This window comes from Triturus cristatus, chromosome 1_1 (assembly GCF_964204655.1).
Source record: "Triturus cristatus chromosome 1_1, aTriCri1.1, whole genome shotgun sequence".
Lineage (NCBI taxonomy): Eukaryota > Metazoa > Chordata > Amphibia > Caudata > Salamandridae > Triturus > Triturus cristatus.
The window spans coordinates 634366950-634392609 of NC_140579.1; the positions used below are offsets into that span (position 1 = coordinate 634366950).

The 25660-nt window shown below is 45.0% G+C and overlaps 1 protein-coding gene across 2 annotated transcripts in view; it reads right to left on the reverse strand.

Moving 5' to 3' along the window:
* Window positions 1-8903: 8903 nt before the first annotated feature.
* LOC146870743 (AP-1 complex subunit gamma-1-like) overlaps window positions 8904-25660 on the reverse strand; it is a 294245-nt gene continuing 277488 nt past the window's right edge. For both annotated transcript variants that reach the window (XM_085646315.1, XM_085646317.1), the window contains exons 21-22: window positions 22547-22645; window positions 8904-9568 (exon numbers count right to left, since the gene is read on the reverse strand). In XM_085646315.1, the coding sequence (XP_085502441.1) occupies window positions 9467-9568; window positions 22547-22645 (201 nt within the window). In that variant the 3' untranslated portion in view covers window positions 8904-9466. The remainder of the gene's footprint in view (window positions 9569-22546; window positions 22646-25660) is intronic.

A 25660-nucleotide genomic window follows, 5' to 3' on the forward strand; every position in this document is an offset into this window, starting at 1 on the left:
GATGCACTGTAAGAATGTTAGATGTTTAGGTCTTTCCCAGTATTTACACAAAATAAATAGCATTTATATAGTGCTTATTACCCCTGAGGTGTTTTAATAATTTAAATATCACTATTTTTTCTTGTAAAGCACTATGGGTAGAGGAAGTTTACGCTGACAAAAGGCAACATTGTTTTATGTGTAGCTTACTAAAGTGTGAACCTTCAGGAGGGTTTCCCTGTATACTGGAAATATGCTCCGATGTACTCATAATAGACATGTTAAACATATATGTGAGGGCTTAAGATCTGATGCCGCTTCCTGTGATGTCACGTGCTGTGACGTCACGCACTGTGATGTCCCTTGCATACTGATTAACTAGGGTAGTCCCCCCCCCCCCCCCCACTTCTTTTTTAGGACTTGTGCCCTGATTATATCCCTGGATTCCTTGTACTTCCCTAATGCTTATAGATCTATGTAATCTCTTTCATTCCCTAGCCAACTACAATGCCCCCCAACCCCATGCTTCCATATACCTCTGTGCCATTTTATTCATTCCTTCCTTTCTTTCTTTATTGTCTGATCGGATTATTTAATCTAAGTACAAGGCACTTTTAACATCCCTAAAAACACATGCAAGTACATTTGAGAAAATCCATTAAAAAATATTTAAAAAGATTAAATGGAAACATTTGAAAGAAAAATATCAGCAGCTATTATCTCCTATCCCCATCAGCTTAAGTCTTCTCAGCCATGCTGCATACAAAAGTCTAGAAACACAATACACACTAACCAGAGCTTCATTTGAGCTGCTAGTTTCCGGTGCTCTGCACCAGCCCTTAATTGTCAACAACAGCACTTATGACAGTCTGCCACATGGTGGTGCTCTTAAACTTATTTAGAGATGAGTATAGCAACAGTTGTTTAACATTTCAATATATATTAAAAAATACTATTACCAGCTGCCCATGCCATTCTTATAGCTTGAGGGCCTGGAATAGTCTGGATTGTCACACTTGTAGGAGCGTGATGGTTAGTAGTTGTGTTGGTAATGTCATTGGCAGCGCTAACAGGGCAATGGGTTGTGCAAGCAGCAGTGGCCTAATGACAAGGGAGATGGCACTTTTTTTTTTTTACAAATTAAAAATGGACGATAACCATCTTTGAATCAGTTTTGGAGATTCTAAGCGCATTTATCCAGTTCGATTTCACGATATAGCATTACAATCCATTTAACCCTGGATCTAGAATAAACGGGGCAAAAAACTTACTTTGGATTCTGCTATGCTAGGACCCATACATAAACATAAGCGATATTTAGTCCATGAAGAAGGCCACAAAGATGTACATTTCACTTGGGGTAAAACACCATATCTTAATTTCAGGTACAAGGATCTAGTGAATAGTGGATTAACAATCTAAAAATTCCATGCACTTGAAAACAGTTTTGTGTTGCAAGAATGCTTGTGATAAACTGCCTAGCATTGCAGAGGATTCCCTCCTCTTCATTAATATTTCCCAGTATCTGGCCTTCACAATGGTGGGTACATTTGGGCTTACGGAAGAAGGATTTTGCCAATAACCTCTCTGGCCAAGATCGACCAGGATCTTCTTAATGTAGCTTAGCCAAGGGATCTTTGATGATCGAGGTAGAGTAATAATATCTTGCAACGCATTCCTGAATGGACTGAGCCCAGTAGTGGTCCAAAAACTGATTAAGTATAGTATGGGCCTCAAACTTGGTAAGCTCTACAATAGGTTTTAGTACACGATCTAATCATAAAGAGAGCAGGGTTTACCCTGGCATAGGTTCTACAAGGACCTCAAATTTATTCTCTTCCATGCCTAAACTTGAAACATCACAGTGACCCTCATGGGTCAGCTCCATAAAGAGCAGTGTTAAATACTTGAACTTTATACATTTCTATTGCAGGGGAAATGGGGTATGAAGAGATGCAATTGACAAACCTAAGAATGGTCAAGGCCCTAATTTGTAATAGGGGAAAATGTTGCGATTTGTGACGTCCATAAATTAATGTAGATTAATTTAATCCCCAATCCCCAACTAGTCTTCTGGGCATTCACACTGTGTGGAAATTGTAGTATGTGCAAAATGTCAATAAATGGAATTAAGGAATTTAAATACAATGTATCCCATAGGTATCGGATAAGCACGCATATTGATTGTATGATGAAATATGTTTTTTATGTAATTATCTCCAAATGTGTGACAATCTACATTGGGAGTACTATACAATCATTGAAGGATCGTATTGCGGAACATTTCAGAGCTCTTAAGAACTTGGGCGATAGATATCCTTTTGGGGCTCATGCAAAGGAATGTGCAGCGCAAAACAAGCAACTATGTTTCAAATTTCATGGTATTGAATCTGATGCAATGATGTGAGGGGTGGAAATCTAGATCTAAAACTTAGACAATTTGAGGCCCACTGGATCATGAAATTACATGCTGTTGACAAGGGCCCCAGTATGGATAATGAACTACAATATTTCCTGGGTACTTAAGGTGCATGCTGACTGATTTAAACCTCTCTATATCTTTAAACCTTACATTTTACCTATCAGACACTATCTAATGGTACTTCACACCTTCTATAATCAATTCAGAATTGGGATCAGAAGGGACTTGGAATTTTGGCCTTAATACTTATAGACCATTAATGCCTATGAGCTTACTGTTTTAATGCTAAATGACTAGGTAGTTACAAATAGCGTTAAAACTGAGACATACTAATGTAGGTGCTTTGCTAACGGCTAGACATGACCCATTGATATATTAGTAGTGGATGATTTATACATGTCATTACCCTCTTGAACAAGGTGTTCATGAATTGTACGATTAATATTTTTATAGCACACTAGATGACTATACGATGCAGTTTGTATTTAATACAGTACAAGTACTCTCTGGAGTTAATTATTGAAATGATAGTCAGGAGTATTGAGGACTGGCAATAGATATGGATATGATTACATATTCGTGTATCCAGTTGGACTTCTAAGATGGCATTTAAGAACACAGCCTTTGTAAACTGTCTGCGTTAGTCCCTTGCGATCATTAGTAATTATGTACTTCAAATACTTATGGGTGTTTGAGAATGGTGTGCATGTGATATGCCGCTTTTTAGATTTGTAAATAAATTATGAATGATTTCAAACTCTGATCGTAAGCATATTTTTACCTTTTAGGAACAAGGTGCTTACGGGTTGAATAACTACTAATTTGGAACTTTTAAGATGGCACTTACGTATTTAGCCTTTTGAATATTTCTGTGTTAGTCCGTTCACGATTACAAGTATTACGCACTTCAGGTATATATGGGTGATTACGAATGGCGTGCATGCCGCTGTTCAATGAGGAGCACTTTCCTTTCGAGCAGGAGGAAAGATTAAACATTGTGATGTGTTGTTCTGTCCTTTTAGGTGATCTTTTTGTGATGAATATGCGGACTGAAAACTGTGTTTGTGGTCTCCCATTAGTTCTAAATATATTGACCCGAAGGTTTGTAGTGAGATTGTATAAATCTGTAAATTATAGTGTTCTTTGACTGTCGCTCAATGTTTAGTATGCGTGACCTTGTCTCTACTATATACCTATGCACTATTTATAATAGGTTGTCTTATGACATTTGAACCGCCTGCCCTTGTTTAGATCGATTTGGTTTTCCTTCGTATCAGTTGCTTTCTATAAACATGTGTTGGTACAGATAACATACCAATAATTTGACCATCAGTGAAGATTAAATAAGAACCATAGGTATGAGATGTCAATATACATAATAATTTTGATATTTTGTTTATGATTTACCTTATCACCAGATTATGACTAATGATACATCTCAATGACTAGGTGTTGGAGAGAATGTATGGCTCTATTTGGTGACATGGAAATTGTTTTTACTTTGAATAATGTGGTGAGTTGATTTATGTTTGTACTAGGGTTTAGTGGTAACTTGGAATTGCACTACCTTTTCATTTACTCACTTATTTGGCCATACTGTTGTACTGTTATTAGGCACAACTATTAAGATGCACAAGGGATAGACTTTGGATTCGATTTAGACACTCGTTTTACAAATGCAAAACTCTTTTATATCATTTTCTCTTTTCTTTATTACTTCTACTCTTTACACCCCCCTTTTTTCTTTTCTTTTCTATATTACTCATGATCACAGGTTCTTTTTCATGTCCGTTCATATCTTACAGGGTAAGTGGTCCAGACAGTCATGTGTTGTATTTGTCTTGATGTAGCCCTGAGGAAGTCGGTGGGAGCTTAGCCACAAGAGGAAAGACGTGTTGGCTACATTTGTGCTTTGGACTGGCTCCAATTTTATAGACTTTGGAATACAATACTAAAAATATAATGATGAAGGACTGGCTGTAATATTGCTGGATTTGGAATTCAACACTGAAAATAACAAGTACTGAAAATGCAATAGGTCTCGCCTTTGATTAAGTTAAAGGCAATTGCTTTGCTATGCTAATGGTATTGTATTCTAGCTTTGCATTATTTAGTGTATATTTGTGATATGTTGTAGTTGTATGTAGTTAGAATTGTTTTGTTAGCTGTGTAGTAGTTTAAAGCATAGCGTTTGTAGGAAAAGAGCAGTGTTTCAGATTTGGGAGGTGAATGAATAGAAGAGTAGTATATGTGTTAATTTCGTATAGTGAGGATTACAATAGCAAGAGGCAGACGAAAGGGGCGGTGGGAGAGCAAATATATGCACATATCACAAATATACACTAAATAATGCAAAACTAGAATACAATACCATTAGCAAAGCAAATGGCTTTAACCTAAAGGCGAGACCTATTGCATTTTCAATGCTTGGATTTTCACGTTTCACATCTCGCTCGAGTTTTAAGAACCGCTCCAGAAGTGCCCTGTAAAAATTGCACACCGAGCAATCCAACATATTAAAAAATATATATTTAGTGATTGCAGGCACTGATGTAAAGGTGTCCGTACACTGAAGTGAACATCGCCAGAGCAAGTTAAATAAAAAAAATGGGGGGGGGAATGGGGGAGGTAGGTTTAACGGGCCAAACTACACACACTTACCTATGCTTGCCCCTAGTACAGCCGTCAGTTCTGGAGGTGTAATACAAAGCGAGATGTGCTCTATTATCCACTCCTCAGTGCAGGGGGGTCCCTGAATCTTACTCCTGTGTTGGCCTGGAGAGTAATGGCCACCGCCCCGCTTCTCAAACAAAATATCTCACTACTCTCTTTGCGTATACTGAGCATGTAATTTTATGCATCGTGAAATTACTCAGCAGGGTTCTGAGCCCGATAATGTGATTTTTTTTGTAGCACTTGCCACTGCATTGTTGTTTTTAGCGCTCTAAATAGGGGTGTTAGTATCAACAATTATGAAGCGTCGGCATTGAAAACCTCTGCACGAAACGGGTTATAGTCAAATATTTAGTTACAGCCAGGCTGTATTTTAAAAAAAACATATTAAAAGGATTACTCCTCTTGTGTGTGCTTGCGTTCAAGAGATAGAGTCTCAGAGCGAGTAAACATCACACTAGTGCGGCACAATTGTATAAAAAAAAAAGCAGTTGAAATAAATCTTGCCCGCACTCCACAGTTCTGGACAGTGTGATATTATCAAGCAATGCTCCGGCAGGCAATGGATTTCACGTTTGACTTCTCGCTCGAGTTTTAAGAACCGCTCCAGAAGTGCCCTTTAAAAATTGCACACCGAGCAATCCTCTTCTTTTATAGGCCATCCTTTCAAATAACAGTAGTACTGAAATTGACATACATAGTTCCCGTTGAGAGGAAGGGCATGTCAGTTGTTCGCACAGATGATTGGTTTGCAAGCGAGTTAACCAAACTGCACTTAATTTAAATAGTTGGGCCCACCATGCTATCCAAATGCAAGAAAAGGGGGAAACCACTATTGACACTTGACAGCGGAGTAATGTTTCTTCACGGTTCAAATCGGTAACCTGTTGCAACTTTCTTGGGTGTTTGGAACGTCATGAGTGTTGTGCCTAGCTCGTGATTGGAAGCTGAGTTTCGACAGTTACCTTTTGTTTCTCATTTAATTGGTTTTGAGGCTACTTTGGCTATGTTACTGTTTGCTATGCAGTTGTTCTCCCCTGTGGTTGGTTGCCATGGCCGTTCCCAGAACCGTGAATAGTTAAGGGGAAGGATATTGACTTTCCTGTTATGTGGGCTGATCTCGGTAAACGAAAGTAGGTTTCAGCTTTACATTCAGCCGTGCACCTAGCCGCGGAACTGCATGTGCGCCTTGTGGACTTGTGTGTTTGTAGTGGATAAGGGAGTTAAGGGAGTGCTGGCTATGTCCGCTTCCCAAGAGCCAGGGGATTCTGTAGGTAATAGGAAGACGGGGGAAAGAGGCCAAGGAAGCCGAACTACACGTACGAGGAGCTGCAGCTGCTGATCCACATGGTGCACCACAACTACGACTGGTTGTACGGGGAGGGTCAGACGAAGAACGACCAGCGGCGAAAGGAGGTCTGGCACCGCCTGGTGGAGTCCATCAATGGCCAGGGCTTGGTGGTGTGCACCAAGGACGAGCTGCAGCACAAGTACCGTGACTTGCAGGCCGAGGTGAAGAAGAAGCTGCACGAGATTCAACGACAGTCGCAGGAGGGTAGAGATGGCATGCCAGTCTCAGTTTCGTTGACATTGCTGGAGAAGCCGATTGCTGCCAACATCAACCATGGCTTCCAGCAGCTGCACTGCACCCTTCCCGGTAAGCGTCATCAGTTTGTTCACATTTGCATCGCGCTTTCACTTTAAGTGAAAGCGCGATGCAAAAATAAACAAGCGGTCGCCATTGTGGAAAGGCTTTCTCCTTAATGAAAAAAACAAAGTGCCTACAACGACTAATGAAGGAGAGAGTGTCACGCTGCCAGTAAAAGATCTAGTCCACCTCGGTGGGGAAAAAAGTGGACAGGGTGGTAACCAGGAGAGACTAAAAAGCCTCCGGGACAGTCATGACACCCTGTTTAGCATAGTAGGTGATGCAAAATGACGCGCACCAATTGAAAATACACACGGAGCAGAAAGCCAGCTTCTGAAATCGTATTGATTCCAAGAAGCCCTTACATAGCTAGCAGCGCATGCGCGCTGCTACGCCAGGCGAGACCTAAAAAGAAGTCTCTTCGACAACATACTGGTGGATTCTATTTTGTACTGGATATTTGCTCAGGATAAAGATCTTTTGTGTAATTCACATCCAGACCATGCGTATCACAGAAAACAGGGAACTCATTCATTCTGCTTCTGACCTCAGTGGCTTCTCACTCACCCTCTCTTATAAAAAGTTTTTTACGTGGACAGGTACTGTCCAATACTGAGTACCTGCACTTCTTTAATTTGAAAGGGAGAGTACCTGCACTTCTCAGGACTGGTACAATACTTTTAATGGGAGTGTATCTGCATTTCTCAGGGGTAAGCAGGTACTCTGTAGAGTGAGTGAAAAGCACGTATGTATTTCCATTTAAAGGACTACACTGCAGTCTCCAAGCCCTCCCTTCCTGCCCCCCTTCACTTTGTAGCATCTAATCATGTATGTGATCGTCAAAGGAATTTTCTCGGTGACTTTAACAGCAGTCAACTCATGCTTCTATGAAGTCTCACTCATCTGACTCGTGCCCTAATATGTAGAGCCTGTAAAGCATGCATAAGTGGGACTTCAACATCTGCTCATTCATTTATCTACTCCCCATGTCCACTACTGCACCCATGCATCGGACAAGAAAATGCCAACTAACATGTTAGCTCAGGAGGACTGCAGGACATTCTGCAAGCAATCAGAGGTGAAAACAGAACCATCACAAAACAAATGCACATAAGCATGTAAACTACGGCATACAAGTCTGGAAACCTTTAACCACCCTCTTATGATCTGAAGGTACAAATGAAATCAGTCACATTTAATAGTGCAAGAAAGCAGTTTAAGTTTTAGAGAAGTGTTTCAGGTTCAACAATGCCCTCTTTGTGTCTTTGCCAGAAACAATAAAGGGCTTTGCAAAGTCTTTTTTTACTTAAAATGACTTTTTGTTATTAAATTAATGTGCATCAGAGTAGCCAACATGGGTCCTAGGCTTTCTCGAATAAGGCTCATTGTGTTATAGCACTGCTGGTTTTTCAGAGACACCAGACTTTTATGAAATCTTTCAGTTTACCTACAGAGTACGTGTCCTTCACACCATACAGTAAAGGATGGCACAGACATGTCTGTCATTTTTACAAAGGTATTGCTAAGTTTTTTTCTGTGACCACAAATAATATGAAATTAGATTACATTTTTCTGTCTGCATGTTCTACCTAATTTTTGTTATGTGAATAGCAAATGGGAAAACTGCTGTTATGCTTGCAAATTAGCTTCTTCCCAAGCTCCATTTTAGTAGAAAAGGAGATCAACACAAGAAGGTTTAATTTTTAGTAACAGTGAACAGAAGGCCTAGCTATTGCAAGACTTTAACGCAAAGAACCAGAATGTTGACAATAACTCAAAGAAACAGATCTCACAAATCTATCGGGAAGACATGGGGTTCTCAAAACTCTAACTTAGCCTAAAGAAACAGGGATATGTGAATTTCACCCTAAAGTTCAGAAGTGTAACCTAAAGATCTAGGGGCGTAATATCTCAAAAGCAAAGTCTGAGGACTCCAAATCAAAGATGCAAGGCTCTCAAAACACAACCCCAAGGACATAGAGCTCACACAATTCTAACCCAAAGTCTAAGCTTCTCAGAACCCTAACTCAAATACAGAGAATCCCTAAACCAAAGATTCAACAGTGTCACAACTCAACCCTATATGTAAATATAGATATGTAAGGACTGTAATGTAAATATACAGATTTCCTGCACGAGTTGGCGGCAGATCTAGAGAAAAAGGGTGTTACAACAAAAGTATTTAAATATAGCCCCATTTATTTGCTTTACCCTCTGTCGCATGGTCACTACACAACTGCTATTATGCTAAAGTGTTCACAATAAAATCAGAGGAACAAGTGATGATAAATTAGGATCTTGGTGGCTTGCATTGTTCGTATGAAGGCCCCATAGAGGCTGTTACTGATGAAAATCCTTTTTTCAACATAATGGAAGAGAGGCATGAAACAGCCGAAATGAGTGTTTCATGAGCAATATTATACCAGTCTTGCGGTGGTGTCTCAGAGCCACGTTCCAGAGCTCCCCACAACTTTGACTCCATGACCACCTCTACTGCACTGGTAAATCCTTCGGCCATGATGACTAAAACAAAAAACGTCAAGAGCGGGAGGGGGATGTCAATGATTTGAAGGGAGTGGAGGAAAGATCCAGTTCATAAAAGTTAACAAACAACTATCAAACAACTGCAGGTGCATCATCAGAGACCAATAGAAAGGGAAGCTGCTCTCCGCTCCCCTGTTCCATCATAGCATGTTTCCTTAGTTTATTTCTCTTTGCCGGCCAAGTGGACTCCACGTGTTGCCTCACTGCCAGGTGGCTGGGGTGAAGTTTGAAACTTCACAGACTTCTTGGACGGAATTCCCAAAGTGGGTGTAAGTCAGCCGAAGTCGCATCTTCAGTGGCACCTGGGAGGGGAAAGAGTGAAATAAAGTAGAGGTAGGAAGTTGAAAGTAGGATGGAAGGGGCAGTAACAGCAAAGCAGAAGAACAGAAGCAAGAGAAAGTAAAAGTGAATGATGTGAGACATTATATTAGACACAAACTGGATGTCAGCCAGATTATTGCATTAAGTCATCTCTGTAGGCTTAATTATCACACTCACTTTTTCTGTGTGCTAGTTGTCTCGTATTCTTAGTTTCCAAGCTTTTTACCTGTCATTGCTTCCATGCACTCTACTACAATTCTTCCTGTGAAACATCACCACATCCATTTTGCTCCCCGTGTCTGAATATCCCACCAACTGCTGTCCTTGTAACACATACACTCAATTCTCTTCCTGATGATCACAATCACTGTTCTTCAAGCCTTGAGTTTTCAAACTCGCTGCACTCCGTGTTTGATTATCACGTTTGCTGATCTACCAGTGTCTAATTATCACGCTGTGAGAAAGTGCCATCTTTCTTGCATGGTATGCCCCCACTTTTTGCTAAATTGCTGAATGTACTTTGATTGAGTGTACCCTGGGTTCCTGCCAATCAGGTGCCCAGGGCCTATGTTCCTTCCTTAAACCACACAAACTCCAAATTGGCAAACCCTAGCCACATGTCAGCCCCTAGTAAATGGTACCCTAGGTACCCAGGGCCTTGTGGCCAGGGAAGGCCTCTAAGGGCTGCAGCACTCATTGTGCCACCCTCAGAGGCCCTGTACCCTTACACACACACACTGCCCTTGCAGGCTGAGTGTCTGGGTGCAGGACAAAACAAAGAGTCGACATGGCACACATCACTGTGTACCATGCCCATCACCTACACTGCCAAGGCATATGTCAGCCACCCCTCTAGCTGGGTGCATTACGCCTATGGTGTGGGCACAGGAGCAGGAGCCCTGTGCCCCTACAGTACCCGGGTCCATTCCTGGGCACTGTAAGTGCAGTGCTGTCATTTAAGAGTACATGGTGCTGAGAGCTTGTCAAACACGAGCTCCACAGCACCATAATGGCAACACTGAAGCCTGGGAAGTTTGGTATCAAACTTCTCAGCACATTGAACCCACACTGATGCCAGTGTAGGATTTAATGTACTAAGCACCCCAGAGGGCATCTTAGAGATGCCCCCTTACAGCTAACTTACAATCCACGTCTGCTCTGAGGCTGCCCAGGCTGCCACACAGCAGACACGTTGCTGGACCCCTGGGTGGGAGAGCCCCTGCTCTCCCGGGCCTGCAACAATGCACATCCTGAGTGAGGTGAGAAATCTCCTCCCCCAGGATGAGCAAAGGGAAGCTTCAAAGGCAGGCCGCCATTTGAAGTTTCCCCAGGCCACTGCAACCCCCCACTCTGGCGGGAAGCTTGGCCGGAAACCCCATACAAGGACAGGGGATGTGCCAGCCTGCCCACCCCACCCCTCAGGTGGGGGAGGCGAGGTGAAGCACATCTCCGGGCTCTCGCCATCTAGAAGATGGGAGGCCCTACCCTATCAGGATTAGGCTACTGCCCCCCTCCCACAGGAGAGAGGCAGGATAGGGGGTGTACCCACCCCAGGACAAGGACCCATTGGTCCCTGGCCTTCACCTACCTGTAACGCCCCTAAATCTAGTATTTAGGGGCCCCCTGAACCTTCCTTCCTCAGATTCCAGATAGAAAATTACAAGAAGAGCAAGAAGAACAAAGACCTGCCCTGCAGCTGCTAAAAAGAGAAGAAGACACCAACTGCTTAGGCCCCAGCCCTACCGGCCTGTCGACTCTCGAACCTGCCCCAGCGCGGCATCTCTCGTGGCCAGCAACCTCACCAACCCCGGAGGACCTGGCTACCTTTTGGCTCTACGCCCCTGGGACTCCCATGAGTAGAGGCTCTACTCAAGAAACCTATTTTTAACCCCTGGCAGCAGCCCGGAACCGCGGACCCAACACACTCTGCACCAGCCAAGCCTGGCCAGTGCCGGAGTGGACAAAGACCCTGAGGACGACCCCACGGCGACTGTGACCCCGAGTCCGGCACCCAAGGACCCCCCCTCGACATCCCGGAGGAAGCCTGCAGCCTCAGAACCAAGTTCCACCCCAACCGCGATCAACCAGAGGGTAAGATTCCCGACGTCAAAAGGCACCCCTGCACCCGGCGCCCTGCGGCCCCCTGTGCCCAATCCCGGGGTACCCACCTAACCTACAACTACCCAACTTACCTCTCGAAGTGGTGGTGGCACCTGAAACATCCTCGTCCCCGAGCCTGCAGCCTTTTTCCAAACCGGAACATTCCCATTGATTTCCATTGAGCGCCCGAAGGCTCAAAAGCACCCTGCACCCAGCCGCCCGAGTGGCCCTGGCAGTGCCCTCCCTACACTAACCTACTTCCCCACTTGCCCTGAGTAAGTGACCAGGAGCCCAGCTCCCACAGCCGCGTGGCTTGCCAGACAGCAGCCACCAACCAAGGCCCCCCTATCCCTCATAGGATAACATTGGGCCTAACTCTCTCTGCACCCGGCCGTCCTGAAACCGCTGAGGGTGAACCAACTGTACCTACCTAACACTGGGGGACCCCTGAGTCCATGCCCGGAATTTCAACTCTGCCAGTCGAGTACTTACCCTTAAACCGCTAACTTCATTTTCCTCATAGGGTAACGTTGACTGGCTTTTTCTTCAAAAATCTTCTGTGTGAACTTTTCAAAACTGCAAAAATTCACCAAAAATCAGCCAAGTGACAAAAACGAATTTACTCACCTGCTCCTAGGTGAGCTCCCAGTGCTGGATCTTGGTGCCCAGCCCTGACCCTGAAAAGTGTTCACAACTATACTTACCTCTAACTCATTTTTCTCCCATAGGAAACCATTGTCTGCTTTTCTGTGAAATTTCTTCTAAGTGTCTATTTTTGCAAATTTGAAATATTCTTTTAAAATCGTACCATTTCTGCAAACGAAATTACTTACCTGCTTTTGATAAGGACCCCAGTCCTGGGTCTAGGTACCCAGTCCTGGATTACTAAAGTAACGATAAAGTACTCTACCTGCAATTTGAATTTCTTTCCATAGAGATCCATTGAATGTTTTCTTTGAAATATTTTCTAAGTGCTAACTGTTGAAATAGCTAAATATTATTTAAAAATCTTTACAGTTATTAAGTCGACTTTCATCACTTGATTCTGAATACTGACCCCAGGCTGGTTCTAGAAGCCAGACCTGGAATTCCAAAAGTAATCTGAAAAGTAATTTATTACAAATAACCTGAATTTATCATTGAGCTCAATGCATTGTTATGTTTAGGAAATAGGATTGTTTATTGCAACCAACTGTGACGGTTTACACAAATTTATTGCTTAAGACAAAAGTATTTCTATTCAACCTCTCATTCTGAGAAAGTATATTTTTACCCCCTTTGTGGTTCTAAAAATAAAACAAGCATATATTTTATATATATAAACCATTGGCCTAGAGTTCAGTTATTGAGTGTGTGAAACCATTTGCTGACTGAGTGTGTACAATAAATGCTTTACACTGTCCTCTGGTACTGCCTTACTGCTCGACCAAGCTACCACTTTTGAGAGTAAGGTCATACCTAACTTTGACCTCTATCAGCCTCTGGGGGACTGTGGACTCTGTACACCCTGTACCTATTAGGGAACAGTATATACAGAGCCACTTTCTCACATTGGTGGATCAGCGGTGGGATACAAACTTGCATTTGTTGGACTACTTGGTTACCATCTGATCACACGACAGAACTCTTAAAAATTGCCTTTAGAATTCTGATTGGTTTTTCCAAAATTACTAAAAGTCTTGCTAGGGCCTTGCTTAAGTCCCATTAGAATTTTAGAAAAATAAAAGTCACTGTAGTCAGGGTAGAGGGTTAGAACTGTCAGGTTAGAATGTCTCAAATAAACCCAGCTATTAGTGATAATAATAACATGGACCTGGTGGAGGAGCTCGACCTCACACCTTACTTACACTTGTCTTTCAAGGAATTGAGGTCCTTATGTAAACTCAAAAATTTACAAATGGGTCAGCATCCAACCAAACAAGGGCTCCAGGAGATCCTGGCTGAGTATGCTAAAGACCACCCATCTGAACATGGTGATGGCCAGTCAGATGAGGAAAGGGAAACAGGGGAGGTGGACAGCAACCTCCCCATACTATTCCCTAGGGAGGAGATGGCACCCATACCCTCCAACTCAAGACATAGCATCTGGGCACCTAGAGACCACACAGGTGGCTCTGGTCCCAGAGACAACACTGGGGGACCCCCCAGTGAAGAGGACAGCCTTGTGAGGCTGGCCAAAAGAATAGATCTAGAGTCCAGACTCCTGGCCCTAGAAAAGGAAAGGAGAGAGATGGGTTTAGCACCCATCAATGGTGGCAGCAATAATAAAAACAAGGATAGGGAGGAAACTTCTGACCCTAAAATCCCCAAAGGGATTGTCCCTAAATTTGAGGAAGGTGATGATATCACCAAATGGTTCACAGCCTTTGAGAGGGCTTGTGATATCAGGAAAGTAAAGAAACCTCTCTGGGGGGCACTCCTGTGGGAACTGTTCTCTGGTAACTGCAGGGACAGGCTTCTGACTCTCTCTGGGCCAGAAGCAGGATCCTATGACCTCATGAAGAAAGCTCTGATTGAGGGATTTGGATTCACCACTGAGGAGTATAGAATTAGATTCAGGGGGGCTCACAAAACCCAGACCCAGTCCTGGATTGATTTTGTAGATTTCTCAGTGAAGACACTGGATGGTTGGTTAGCTGGACATGGTGTGCAGGATTTTACTGGATTGTACAATTTATTCATGAAGGAACATATTTTGAGTAACTGCACAAATGAAAAGTTGCATCAGCATTTGGTAGACCTAGGTCTAATTTCTCCCCAAGAATTGGGAAAGAAGGCGGACCACTGGGTCAAGACTAGGGTGACCAAGACAACCACTGGGGGTGACCAAAAGAAGGTGGTCACAAAACCTCCCCAGGGGAAAGGTGGTGAGAATCCCCAAGATAAAAAGTCTGAGTCTTCCAAAGGGCCCCAAAAACCTGTTCAGGTGGGTGGGACCGAAACTACTCCCTATGTGCCCCAACCATATAGGGGGAAGAACTTTGATCCCTTAAAGGCCTGGTGTAATACCTGTAAGAAGCAGGGACACCTAACTGTATCTTGCCCCCAAAACAAAGCCCCTAAGGCACCCAGTACAGCCACTCCTGGGGCAGCAAGTATACAAATGGGATCAGAGGTGTACCCTGAGCAAATCTGGGAACACACTGAAGCAAGTTTAGTCTCCTTGGGAGAAGTGGAGTTTGCCACTGTGGCTGTGTGGCCCCCCAACTTAAAGAAATACTTACAGTACCCCTGGGAAAATGGAACTAGGGTAGAAGCTCTGAGGGATACAGGTGCCAGTGTCACTATGGTGAAAGACACACTGGTTTCCCCTGAGCAATACTTGATTGGGAAGTCTTACCCAGTCACCAACGCTGATAGTGTCACCACTAGTCATCCCATGGCCATGGTAACATTAGGCTGGGGGGGGGGGGTTACTGGCCTGAAACAGGTAGTGGTCTCTCCAAAGTTGCCAGCTGCATGCCTGCTTGGAAATGATGTGGAAACCTCAGCCTGGGCTGAGGTTGAGTTAAAGGCCCATGCAGCCATGCTGGGCATCCCTGAATTGGTGTGTGTGCAAACCAGAGCACAGAGCAAGAGGAAGGGTGAAAAAGTAGGTTTGGAGCCTGGAATAATGGCCCAACCAACCAAGAGGAAGGGCAAGAAGACTGGGGGACCAGCTTCTGTACAGCCAAACACTCAGAACCCCTCTCCCCCTGGAGAGGATGTAGATACCCCTGAGGGAACTGAGTCCATGGAGCTTGACCCTTACCAGGTTGAACTCTTGGGCCCAGGGGGACCCTCTAGGGAAGAGCTGTGCCAGGGTCAGCGAGACTGTCCCACTCTTGAAAGCCTGAGACAACAAGCTGCTTCAGAAGCCAGGGGAGATGTCAGTGGTACCCACAGAGCTTATTGGGAAGAGGGATTACTGTATGCTGAGGCAAGAGACCCCACTCCTGGAGCCACCAGGAGGGTGGTAGTGCCACAGAAGTACAGGGAGTTCCTCCTAACTTTGGCTCATGACATCCCCCTAGCTGGGCATCTGGGGCAATCCAAAACTTGGGAAAGGTTAGTGAGTCACTTTTACTGGCCCCAGATGCACCAAAAGGTGAAGGAGTTTGTCAGCTCCTGTGTTACCTGTCAGGCCAGTGGCAAGACAGGTGGCCACCCAAAGGCCCCCCTCATTCCACTACCAGTGGTGGGGGTCCCCTTTGAAAGGGTAGGTGTGGACATTGTGGGTCCACTTGAACCTCCCACAGCCTCAGGGAACAAATTCATTCTAGTAGTAGTGGATCATGCTACTAGGTACCCTGAAGCAATTCCACTTAGGACTACTACAGCTCCTGCAGTAGCCAAGGCCCTCCTGGGTGTCTTCACCAGGGTGGGTTTTCCTAAGGAGGTGGTTTCAGACAGAGGTTCCAACTTCATGTCTGCTTACCTAACACACATGTGGAAAGAGTGTGGAGTGCAGTACAAGTTTACTACACCCTACCACCCACAAACCAATGGCCTTGTTGAGAGGTTCAACAAGACATTGAAAGGTATGATCATGGGACTCCCTGAGAAACTCAAAAGGAGGTGGGATGTCCTGCTACCATGCTTGCTTTTCGCTTACAGGGAAGTGCCACAGAAGGGAGTAGGTTTCTCACCCTTTGAACTTCTGTTTGGTCATCCTGTAAGGGGACCACTGTGTCTTGTAAAAGAGGGCTGGGAGAGGCCTCTTCAAGAACCCAAACAGGACATAGTGGACTATGTGCTTTGCCTAAGGTCCAGAATGGCTGAGTATATGGAAAAGGCATCCAAGAACCTTGAGGCCAGCCAGGAGCTCCAGAAGCACTGGTATGACCAAAAAGCTGCACTGGTTGAATTTCAACCAGGGCAACAGGTGTGGGTTTTGGAGCCAGTGGCACCAAGGGCTCTCAAAGACAAATGGAGTGGCCCTTACCCTATCCTAGAGAGAAAGAGTGAGGTCACCTATCTAGTTGACCTGGGCACTAGCAGGACACCCAAAAGGGTCATCCATGTGAACCGCCTTAAACTCTACAATGATAGGGCTGACATCACCATGCTGATGGTGACTGATGAAGAACAGGAAGCAGAGAGTGAGCCACTCCCTGACCTCCTATCCTACAGCCCAAAAGATGGGTCAGTAGATGGTGTGATTTTTTCAGACACCCTCTCTGCCCAACAGCAGACTGACTGCAAGCAAGTCTTGCAACAATATGCTAGCCTCTTTTCCCTGACCCCTGGTCTGACAAGCTGGTGTACCCATGATGTGGACACTGGTGACAGTGCACCTGTCAAGAACAAAATCTATCGACAGTCAGATCAAGTCAAGGAAAGCATCAAAGCTGAGGTCAGCAAGATGCTGGAGTTAGGGGTCATTGAGCCTTCAGAGAGCCCCTGGGCTAGCCCAGTGGTTCTGGTCCCCAAACCTCATCAACAGGGTGAAAAGAGAGAGATGAGGTTCTGTGTGGACTATAGAGGGCTCAACTCTGTCACCAAGACAGATGCTCACCCTATCCCAAGAGCAGATGAACTGATAGACAAATTGGGGGCTGCCAAATTTCTCAGTACCTTTGACTTAACTGCAGGGTACTGGCAGATTGGCATGGCCCCAGGAGCAAAAGAAAAGACAGCATTCTCCACCCCTGATGGGCATTACCAGTTTACTGTGATGCCCTTTGGGTTAAAGAATGCCCCTGCCACCTTCCAGAGGTTGGTGAACCATGTCCTGGCTGGGTTGGAGTCCTTTAGTGCAGCTTATCTTGATGATATTGCTGTCTTTAGCTCCACCTGGCAGGATCACCTGATCCACCTTGGGAAGGTTTTAGAGGCTCTGCAGAGTGCAGGTCTCACTATCAAGGCGTCCAAATGCCAGATAGGGCAGGGCACTGTGGTGTACTTGGGCCACCTTGTAGGTGGAGGCCAGGTACAGCCCTTACAACCCAAAATCCAGGCCATCATGGACTGGATAGCTTCAACAACCCAGACCCAAGTCAGGGCATTCCTTGGCTTGACTGGGTACTACAGGAGGTTTGTGAAGGGGTATGGGTCCATTGTGACCCCCCTCACAGAACTCACCTCGAAGAAAATGCCCAAGAAAGTTAACTGGACAGTTAGTTGTCAAAAGGCTTTTGACACCCTAAAAGAAGCAATGTGCTCAGCACCAATTCTAAAAGCTCCAGATTATGCCAAGCAGTTCATAGTGCAGACTGATGCCTCTGAGCTAGGGATAGGAGCGGTCCTATCCCAGACCAATGATGAAGGCCAAGACCAACCTGTTGCTTTTATAAGCAGAAGACCCTAGAGAGCAGCGTTGGAGTGCCATTGAGAGGGAGGCCTTTGCTGTGGTTTGGTCCCTGAAGAAGTTGAGGCCATACTTGTTTGGCACTCACTTCCTAGTTCAAACTGACCACAGACCTCTCAGATGGCTAATGCAGATGAAAGGGGAAAATCCAAAACTACTGAGGTGGTCCATCTCCCTACAGGGAATGGACTTTGAAGTGGAACACAGACCAGGGACTGCCCATGCCAATGCAGATGGACTTTCCAGGTTCTTCCACTTAGACAATGAAGACTCCATAGGACAAGGTTAGTCTCATCACCTTTCGTTTGGGGGGGGGGTTGTGTGAGAAAGTGCCATCTTTCTTGCATGGTATGCCCCCACTTTTTGCTAAATTGCTGAATGTACTTTGATTGAGTGTACCCTGGGTTCCTGCCAATCAGGTGCCCAGGGCCTATGTTCCTTCCTTAAACCACACAAACTCCAAATTGGCAAACCCTAGCCACATGTCAGCCCCTAGTAAATGGTACCCTAGGTACCCAGGGCCTTGTGGCCAGGGAAGGCCTCTAAGGGCTGCAGCACTTATTGTGCCACCCTCAGAGGCCCTGTACCCTTACACACACACTGCCCTTGCAGGCTGAGTGTCTGGGTGCAGGACAAAACAAAGAGTCGACATGGCACACATCACTGTGTACCATGCCCATCACCTACACTGCCAAGGCATATGTCAGCCACCCCTCTAGCTGGGTGCATTACGCCTATGGTGTGGGCGCAGGAGCCCTGTGCCCCTACAGTACCCGGGTCCATTCCTGGGCACTGTAAGTGCAGTGCTGTCATTTAAGAGTACATGGTGCTGAGAGCTTGTCAAACACGAGCTCCACAGCACCATATTGGCAACACTGAAGCCTGGGAAGTTTGGTATCAAACTTCTCAGCACATTGAACCCACACTGATGCCAGTGTAGGATTTAATGTACTAAGCACCCCAGAGGGCATCTTAGAGATGCCCCCTTACAGCTAACTTACAATCCACGTCTGCTCTGAGGCTGCCCAGGCTGCCACACAGCAGACACGTTGCTGGACCCCTGGGTGGGAGAGCCCCTGCTCTCCCGGGCCTGCAACAATGCACATCCTGGGTGAGGTGAGAAATCTCCTCCCCCAGGATGAGCAAAGGGAAGCTTCAAAGGCAGGCCGCCATTTGGAGTTTCCCCAGGCCACTGCAACCCCCCACTCTGGCGGGAAGCTTGGCCGGAAACCCCATACAAGGACAGGGGATGTGCCAGCCTGCCCACCCCACCCCTCAGGTGGGGGAGGCGAGGTGAAGCACATCTCCGGGCTCTGGCCATCTTGAAGATGGGAGGCCCTACCCTATCAGGATTAGGCTACTGCCCCCCTCCCACAGGAGAGAGGCAGGATAGGGGGTGTACCCACCCCAGGACAAGGACCCATTGGTCCCTGGCCTTCACCTACCTGTAACGCCCCTAAATCTAGTATTTAGGGGCCCCCTGAACCTTCCTTCCTCAGATTCCAGATAGAAAATTACAAGAAGAGCAAGAAGAACAAAGACCTGCCCTGCAGCTGCTAAAAAGAGAAGAAGACACCAACTGCTTAGGCCCCAGCCCTACCGGCCTGTCGACTCTCGAACCTGCACCAGCGCGGCATCTCTCGTGGCCAGCAACCTCACCAACCCCGGAGGACCTGGCTACCTTTTGGCTCTAAGCCCCTGGGACTCCCATGAGTAGAGGCTCTACTCAAGAAACCTATTTTTAACCCCTGGCAGCAGCCCGGAACCGCGGACCCAACACACTCTGCACCAGCCAAGCCTGGCCAGTGCCGGAGTGGACAAAGACCCTGAGGACGACCCCACGGCGACTGTGACCCCGAGTCCGGCACCCAAGGACCCCCCTCGACATCCCGGAGGAAGCCTGCAGCCTCAGAACCAAGTGCCACCCCAACCGCGATCAACCAGAGGGTAAGATTCCCGACGTCAAAAGGCACCCCTGCACCCGGCGCCCTGAGGCCCCCTGTGCCCAATCCCGGGGTACCCACCTAACCTACAACTACCCAACTTACCTCTCGAAGTGGTGGTGGCACCTGAAACATCCTCGTCCCCGAGCCTGCAGCCTTTTTCCAAACCGGAACATTCCCATTGATTTCCATTGAGCGCCCGAAGGCTCAAAAGCACCCTGCACCCAGCCGCCCGAGTGGCCCTGGCAGTGCCCTCTCTACACTAACCTACTTCCCCACTTGCCCTGAGTAAGTGACCAGGAGCCCAGCTCCCACAGCCGCGTGGCTTGCCAGACAGCAGCCACCAACCAAGGCCCCCCCTATCCCTCAAAGGATAACATTGGGCCTAACTCTCTCTGCACCCGGCCGTCCTGAAACCGCTGAGGGTGAACCAACTGTACCTACCTAACACTGGGGGACCCCTGAGTCCATGCCCGGAATTTCAACTCTGCCAGTCGAGTACTTACCCTTAAACCGCTAACTTCATTTTCCTCATAGGGTAACATTGACTGGCTTTTTCTTCAAAAATCTTCTAAGTGTGAACTTTTCAAAACTGCAAAAATTCACCAAAAATCAGCCAAGTGACAAAAACGAATTTACTCACCTGCTCCTAGGTGAGCTCCCAGTGCTGGATCTTGGTGCCCAGCCCTGACCCTGAAAAGTGTTCACAACTATACTTACCTCTAACTCATTTTTCTCCCATAGGAAACCATTGTCTGCTTTTCTGTGAAATTTCTTCTAAGTGTCTATTTTTTCAAATTTGAAATATTCTTTTAAAATCGTACCATTTCTGCAAACGAAATTACTTACCTGCTTTTGATAAGGACCCCAGTCCTGGGTCTAGGTACCCAGTCCTGGATTACTAAAGTAACGATAAAGTACTCTACCTGCAATTTGAATTTCTTGCCATAGAGATCCATTGAATGTTTTCTTTGAAATATTTTCTAAGTGCTAACTGTTGAAATAGCTAAATATTATTTAAAAATCATTACAGTAATTAAGTCGACTTTCATCACTTGATTCTGAATACTGACCCCAGGCTGGTTCTAGGAGCCAGACCTGGAATTCCAAAAGTAATCTGAAAAGTAATTTATTACAAATAACCTGAATTTACCATTGAGCTCAATGCATTGTTATGTTTAGGAAATAGGATTGTTTATTGCAACCAACTGTGACTGTTTACACAAATTTATTGCTTAAGACAAAAGTATTTATATTCAACCTCTCATTCTGAGAAAGTATATTTTTACCCCCTTTGTGGTTCTAAAAATAAAACAAGCATATATTTTATATATATAAACCATTGGCCTAGAGTTCAGTTATTGAGTGTGTGAAACCATTTGCTGACTGAGTGTGTACAATAAATGCTTTACACTGTCCTCTGGTACTGCCTTACTGCTCGACCAAGCTACCACTTTTGAGAGTAAGGTCATACCTAACTTTGACCTCTATCAGCCTCTGGGGGACTGTGGACTCTGTACACCCTGTACCTATTAGGGAACAGTATATACAGAGCCGCTTTCTCACACACGCTTCCTCCTGGTCCTTCGTACCAGATTTACTGCTCTAACAGATCTTTTATCACACACGCAGTTCTCCCAGGCTACACAGTACAATCAGTGCCAATCACTGTTCTTCCTGTGCCTTATAATCACATTCATGGTGCTGCATGTGTCTGATTTCACTATCATGATGCCCGAAGTGTACACTCGCTGATCTTCTAGTGCATGACTATCACACTGAATTCTCAATGTGTGCCTAGAACACTACCTGAGTTTTCGTTGTACAGTTTTCATTCTTTCTCCTGGGCTTATCATCCCACACGGTGCACTTTAAACTCTTAGTGTCCATTTGTCATATTTAACGCACTTTCAGAGACAGATTACTATACTTTCTCGTTTTCTTGTGTCCATTATCTTACTCACTCTTGGTGGTTGATTATCACATACGCTAGACTTGGCACATAATAATCACATTCACTATCCTCTTAGTGCAGGAGTATATCTACCACTCTCTCTTCTCCGAGTATCTCATTCACTGCTCTCTCTCTGCCTGGTTAATACATTCATTGCCCTGTCGCTGCCTGGTTATTTCATTCATTGCGCTTTCAGTGCCTGGTTATTACATTCATTGTTCTCTCTGTGCCTGGTTATTGTATTCATTGCTCTCTCTGTGCCTGGTTATTACATTCATTGCTCTCGCGGTGCCTGGTTAATACATTCATTGCTCTCTCGATGCCTGGTTATTTCATTCATTGCTCTCTCGGTGCCTGGTTATTACATTCATTGCTCTCTCGATGCCTGGTTATCACATTCATTGCTATCTCAGTGTCTGGCTATTACATTCACTGCTCTCTCAGTGGCATATCCTCACAATCACCGCTCTCTTTGTGCCAGAATATTACATTTTCTATTCTCTTGGTGCCTTTTTGATGATTATATACTGATCCCGCAGTGCATCCTCATCATCTTCACACTCTCTCAGAGCCTGGTTACCACTTTCATTGTTCTCTTTGATCATGGTTATTCCATCGCTGTCCCCAAAGCTGGTTCTCACACACACTCCTCTTGGGGACTTTGCCTCCTTACCTTCTGGGGGTTCAGTATCCGTATCAGCTGAGTGATGACTCCCTTGTTGGAGGCTGGGACCACGCTGCCGCTGGGGGCCTGGAGCTGGAGCTGAAGGTTCTGGAACAGAAGACAGCCTCAAGTTACACCTTTCAACCGGAGTCTGTTCTCACTGTCCTTTGCCTGACATCTTAGAAAGGCCACTTTGTTACCGCTGTATACCGCACAGCCCCTGACAAACACTTTCTTAACTGTCCAGACCCACCAGTGCTGGCGACCATCTATACAAACCCACTGTGCACTTTAAAATTACTGAGGTTCAGGATCGAAAACCCAGACCCAGAGCAGACATAGAGCAAAAGTGGGCAGAGGGTTCGAATGAGTGCACAGCGAGGATCAGAGGTGACCAGCTAGGGATCAGAGGTGACCAGCTAGGGATCAGAGGTGACCAGCTAGGGATCAGAGGTGATTGGCTAGGTGGAAAGCACTTGGCTTTGCACATGTCGACATTCTTCCCCGTAGAAACTAAAGAAAAGTTCCAGAAATCATGCTGAAACTGTGGCCTCCACCTCTTCCTCAAACCAGGGTACCACATTCACAAATCGACTCAGACTGCACACTAAAAGAGGACAGCGATTAAAGCCACTCCTAGGAAGAGGCAACCCCTACAAGCACGGATCTGGTAAGTTGCTGGGTACTAGACAGGAAGCTCTAGTTCAGGTGTATCCAACCTTTTGTGGAATAAGATTTACTTGTGTTCAATGAAAGTCACTGCCAGCTACTAATATTGTTAGCGCTGTAATAGTGGCCACATCAGACAAGATTACATTAGTGGCCACCATATGTTACTAGCAGTAATTACCTCAGTGCATCAGACAGGGTTGCCACCAGTAACGAAAAAAAGTCTGTCTATTGGAATTCCTATACATGGGTAATACAAAACAGCTGGAGTTTCAATGCCCCTGGCACAAGTAATGATAATAGTAATGTCTCCTGAAATAATTCACTACAAAAAAAAATAAGGTTCAAAATGTATTTTGGAAATTCATCCATTTTTCTACGAACATCAGCTCATACGTTCTGAAAATACACGTTGTGGTCTTGCATACCCAGTTTTGGCATACATACATTAATGTAACCAAGAAAAAGGTTTTTAGTAGTCTGGAATGCATACAGAAGAGCTATTTACAGGTAGCTAGAGCGCCAGCAGTAGCTCACCAGCTACTCGTTGGAGAAGCCGCCTCGAGTTTAACCCATTTGCTCCATCTGCAAAACTGCAGCCACCCTCCCCAGTTCCCACTACCCAAAGTGATCTGCGATCCAAAATGTTTTCATCACATGTGGCTCAGAGCTAGTTGTGTATTAACTTGCAAACATGGTTTTGCTCATGAGGGCTGTTGCCAAATAGGTTGTGAAGAAGTCTAGTTACGCTGTTGTATGTCCTGAAATAATGAACGTTATATATAGGTTTAAAGGCTTTGTCTGAAGCAAAGTAAATCTCAAATTCAAGCGTGCTCAGTTATTACACAAAATATAGAATGCATATTTCATCACGAACACGTGCAACTCAAAAACAAAGCAGTAATGAAAATGAATCAAGGAACACTGATGTGTAGTTGTCTCTGACCAGCTAAATGTGGTTGCACATGAGAAAAAGCTGTAAAAGGTTTTTGCAATAAATAAACTTCAAACATACGCTACCAAACTCCTTAGTACCCATAAATACATTTGAACAAAATTTCCAGCTGAAGCTTTTTCTACCAAGAAGCACGCACCTCGAAATATGATAGCATTGGAACTGCAACATTATACGAGGACTGCCCGTCTTTGTGTGTGTGTAATACACACATACAGATTTACACACACACACACACACACATATATATATGTATATGTATATATTCACTGAAAAAACCACAGGTTTCAGGGACGTTCTAGTTAGACATTTCACTCGTACAAAACCAGAGAAATTCGGCCGTTATAGTTAGTAGAGCTAACTATAACTCGCGCCCCCGCAATGCACTGCTGATGATGTCACATATTATATCATGCATGACATGGTCGGTGACATCACTGATGAAATCACTGATGAAATCTCAAATGACATCACTGATGACATCACTGATGACATCATCCAGTAAATGTGTGTTTCTTTAAAGTTTAAATATGTTTTATTGAATTGAATTGAAAAGGCTCTTATATAGCGCATGGCTACTCGGAAGCAACCCAGTGCTCAGGAAAGATATATATATTTATATATATATGTCAAGGTGTATTGAAGAATGAGTGGGTGTTTAAGTGTCTGAATGGATGATTTAGTAGGTGAGTGACTGATTGTATAAGTGACTGATTAAGCGTATCTTACTGAATGCATGGGTTAGTGAGTAAACTGTGTAAATATCTGTATCAGTCTGTCAGTTGGTGTATAAGCGGCTGCATGGGTTGGTGAGTAGCTACATGACTGTCTATATGGGTTATTGATTGGTTGTCTGAGTATCTGTATGGGTGCCTGAGTGTCTGTGAGTGGTGGGGGTGGTTGACTCAGTGCCTAGATGTGAGAGTGGGTGATTCACTGGGTGTATGGGTTCAAGAGTGCATCTGTGAAGGGTTGTATGGGTGGGTGAGTGTGTGTATGGCTGTGTTGGTGAGTGAATAGATGTCCCAGTGGGATATGTGTGAGTAACTACATATGTGAAAGGCAGTATATATGAGTGTTGAGGTATATAAATAACTATACGTGAGAGTGAGTGATTGTGAGAGTGGCTGCATGGATGAGTGGCTGCATGGATGAGTGATTGTATAAGAGAGTAAGTATGTGTTAGTATTTGTATAAATAAGTGAGGTGGTCTGTGTAGAACTCTATAGGTGACTAAATTGGTGTGATTGATTCTTTGCATGACTGAGGAGGTGTGTGAGTAAGTCTATGGATGAGTGGCGGTTTGTCAGTGTATGTATAGGTGTACCAGTGCATATGATAGTGCTGTATTGATGAGTGACTGCATTTATGAGTTACTGTATGGGTGAATGAGTGGATGTGTGTGTGTGTAGACCTAAGAATCAGTGAGTGCATATGTAGTAACTGGTATTGGTGTGCCTATGATTTCAAAAATGGTGGTCTGTATTTTAGAGTGGGTG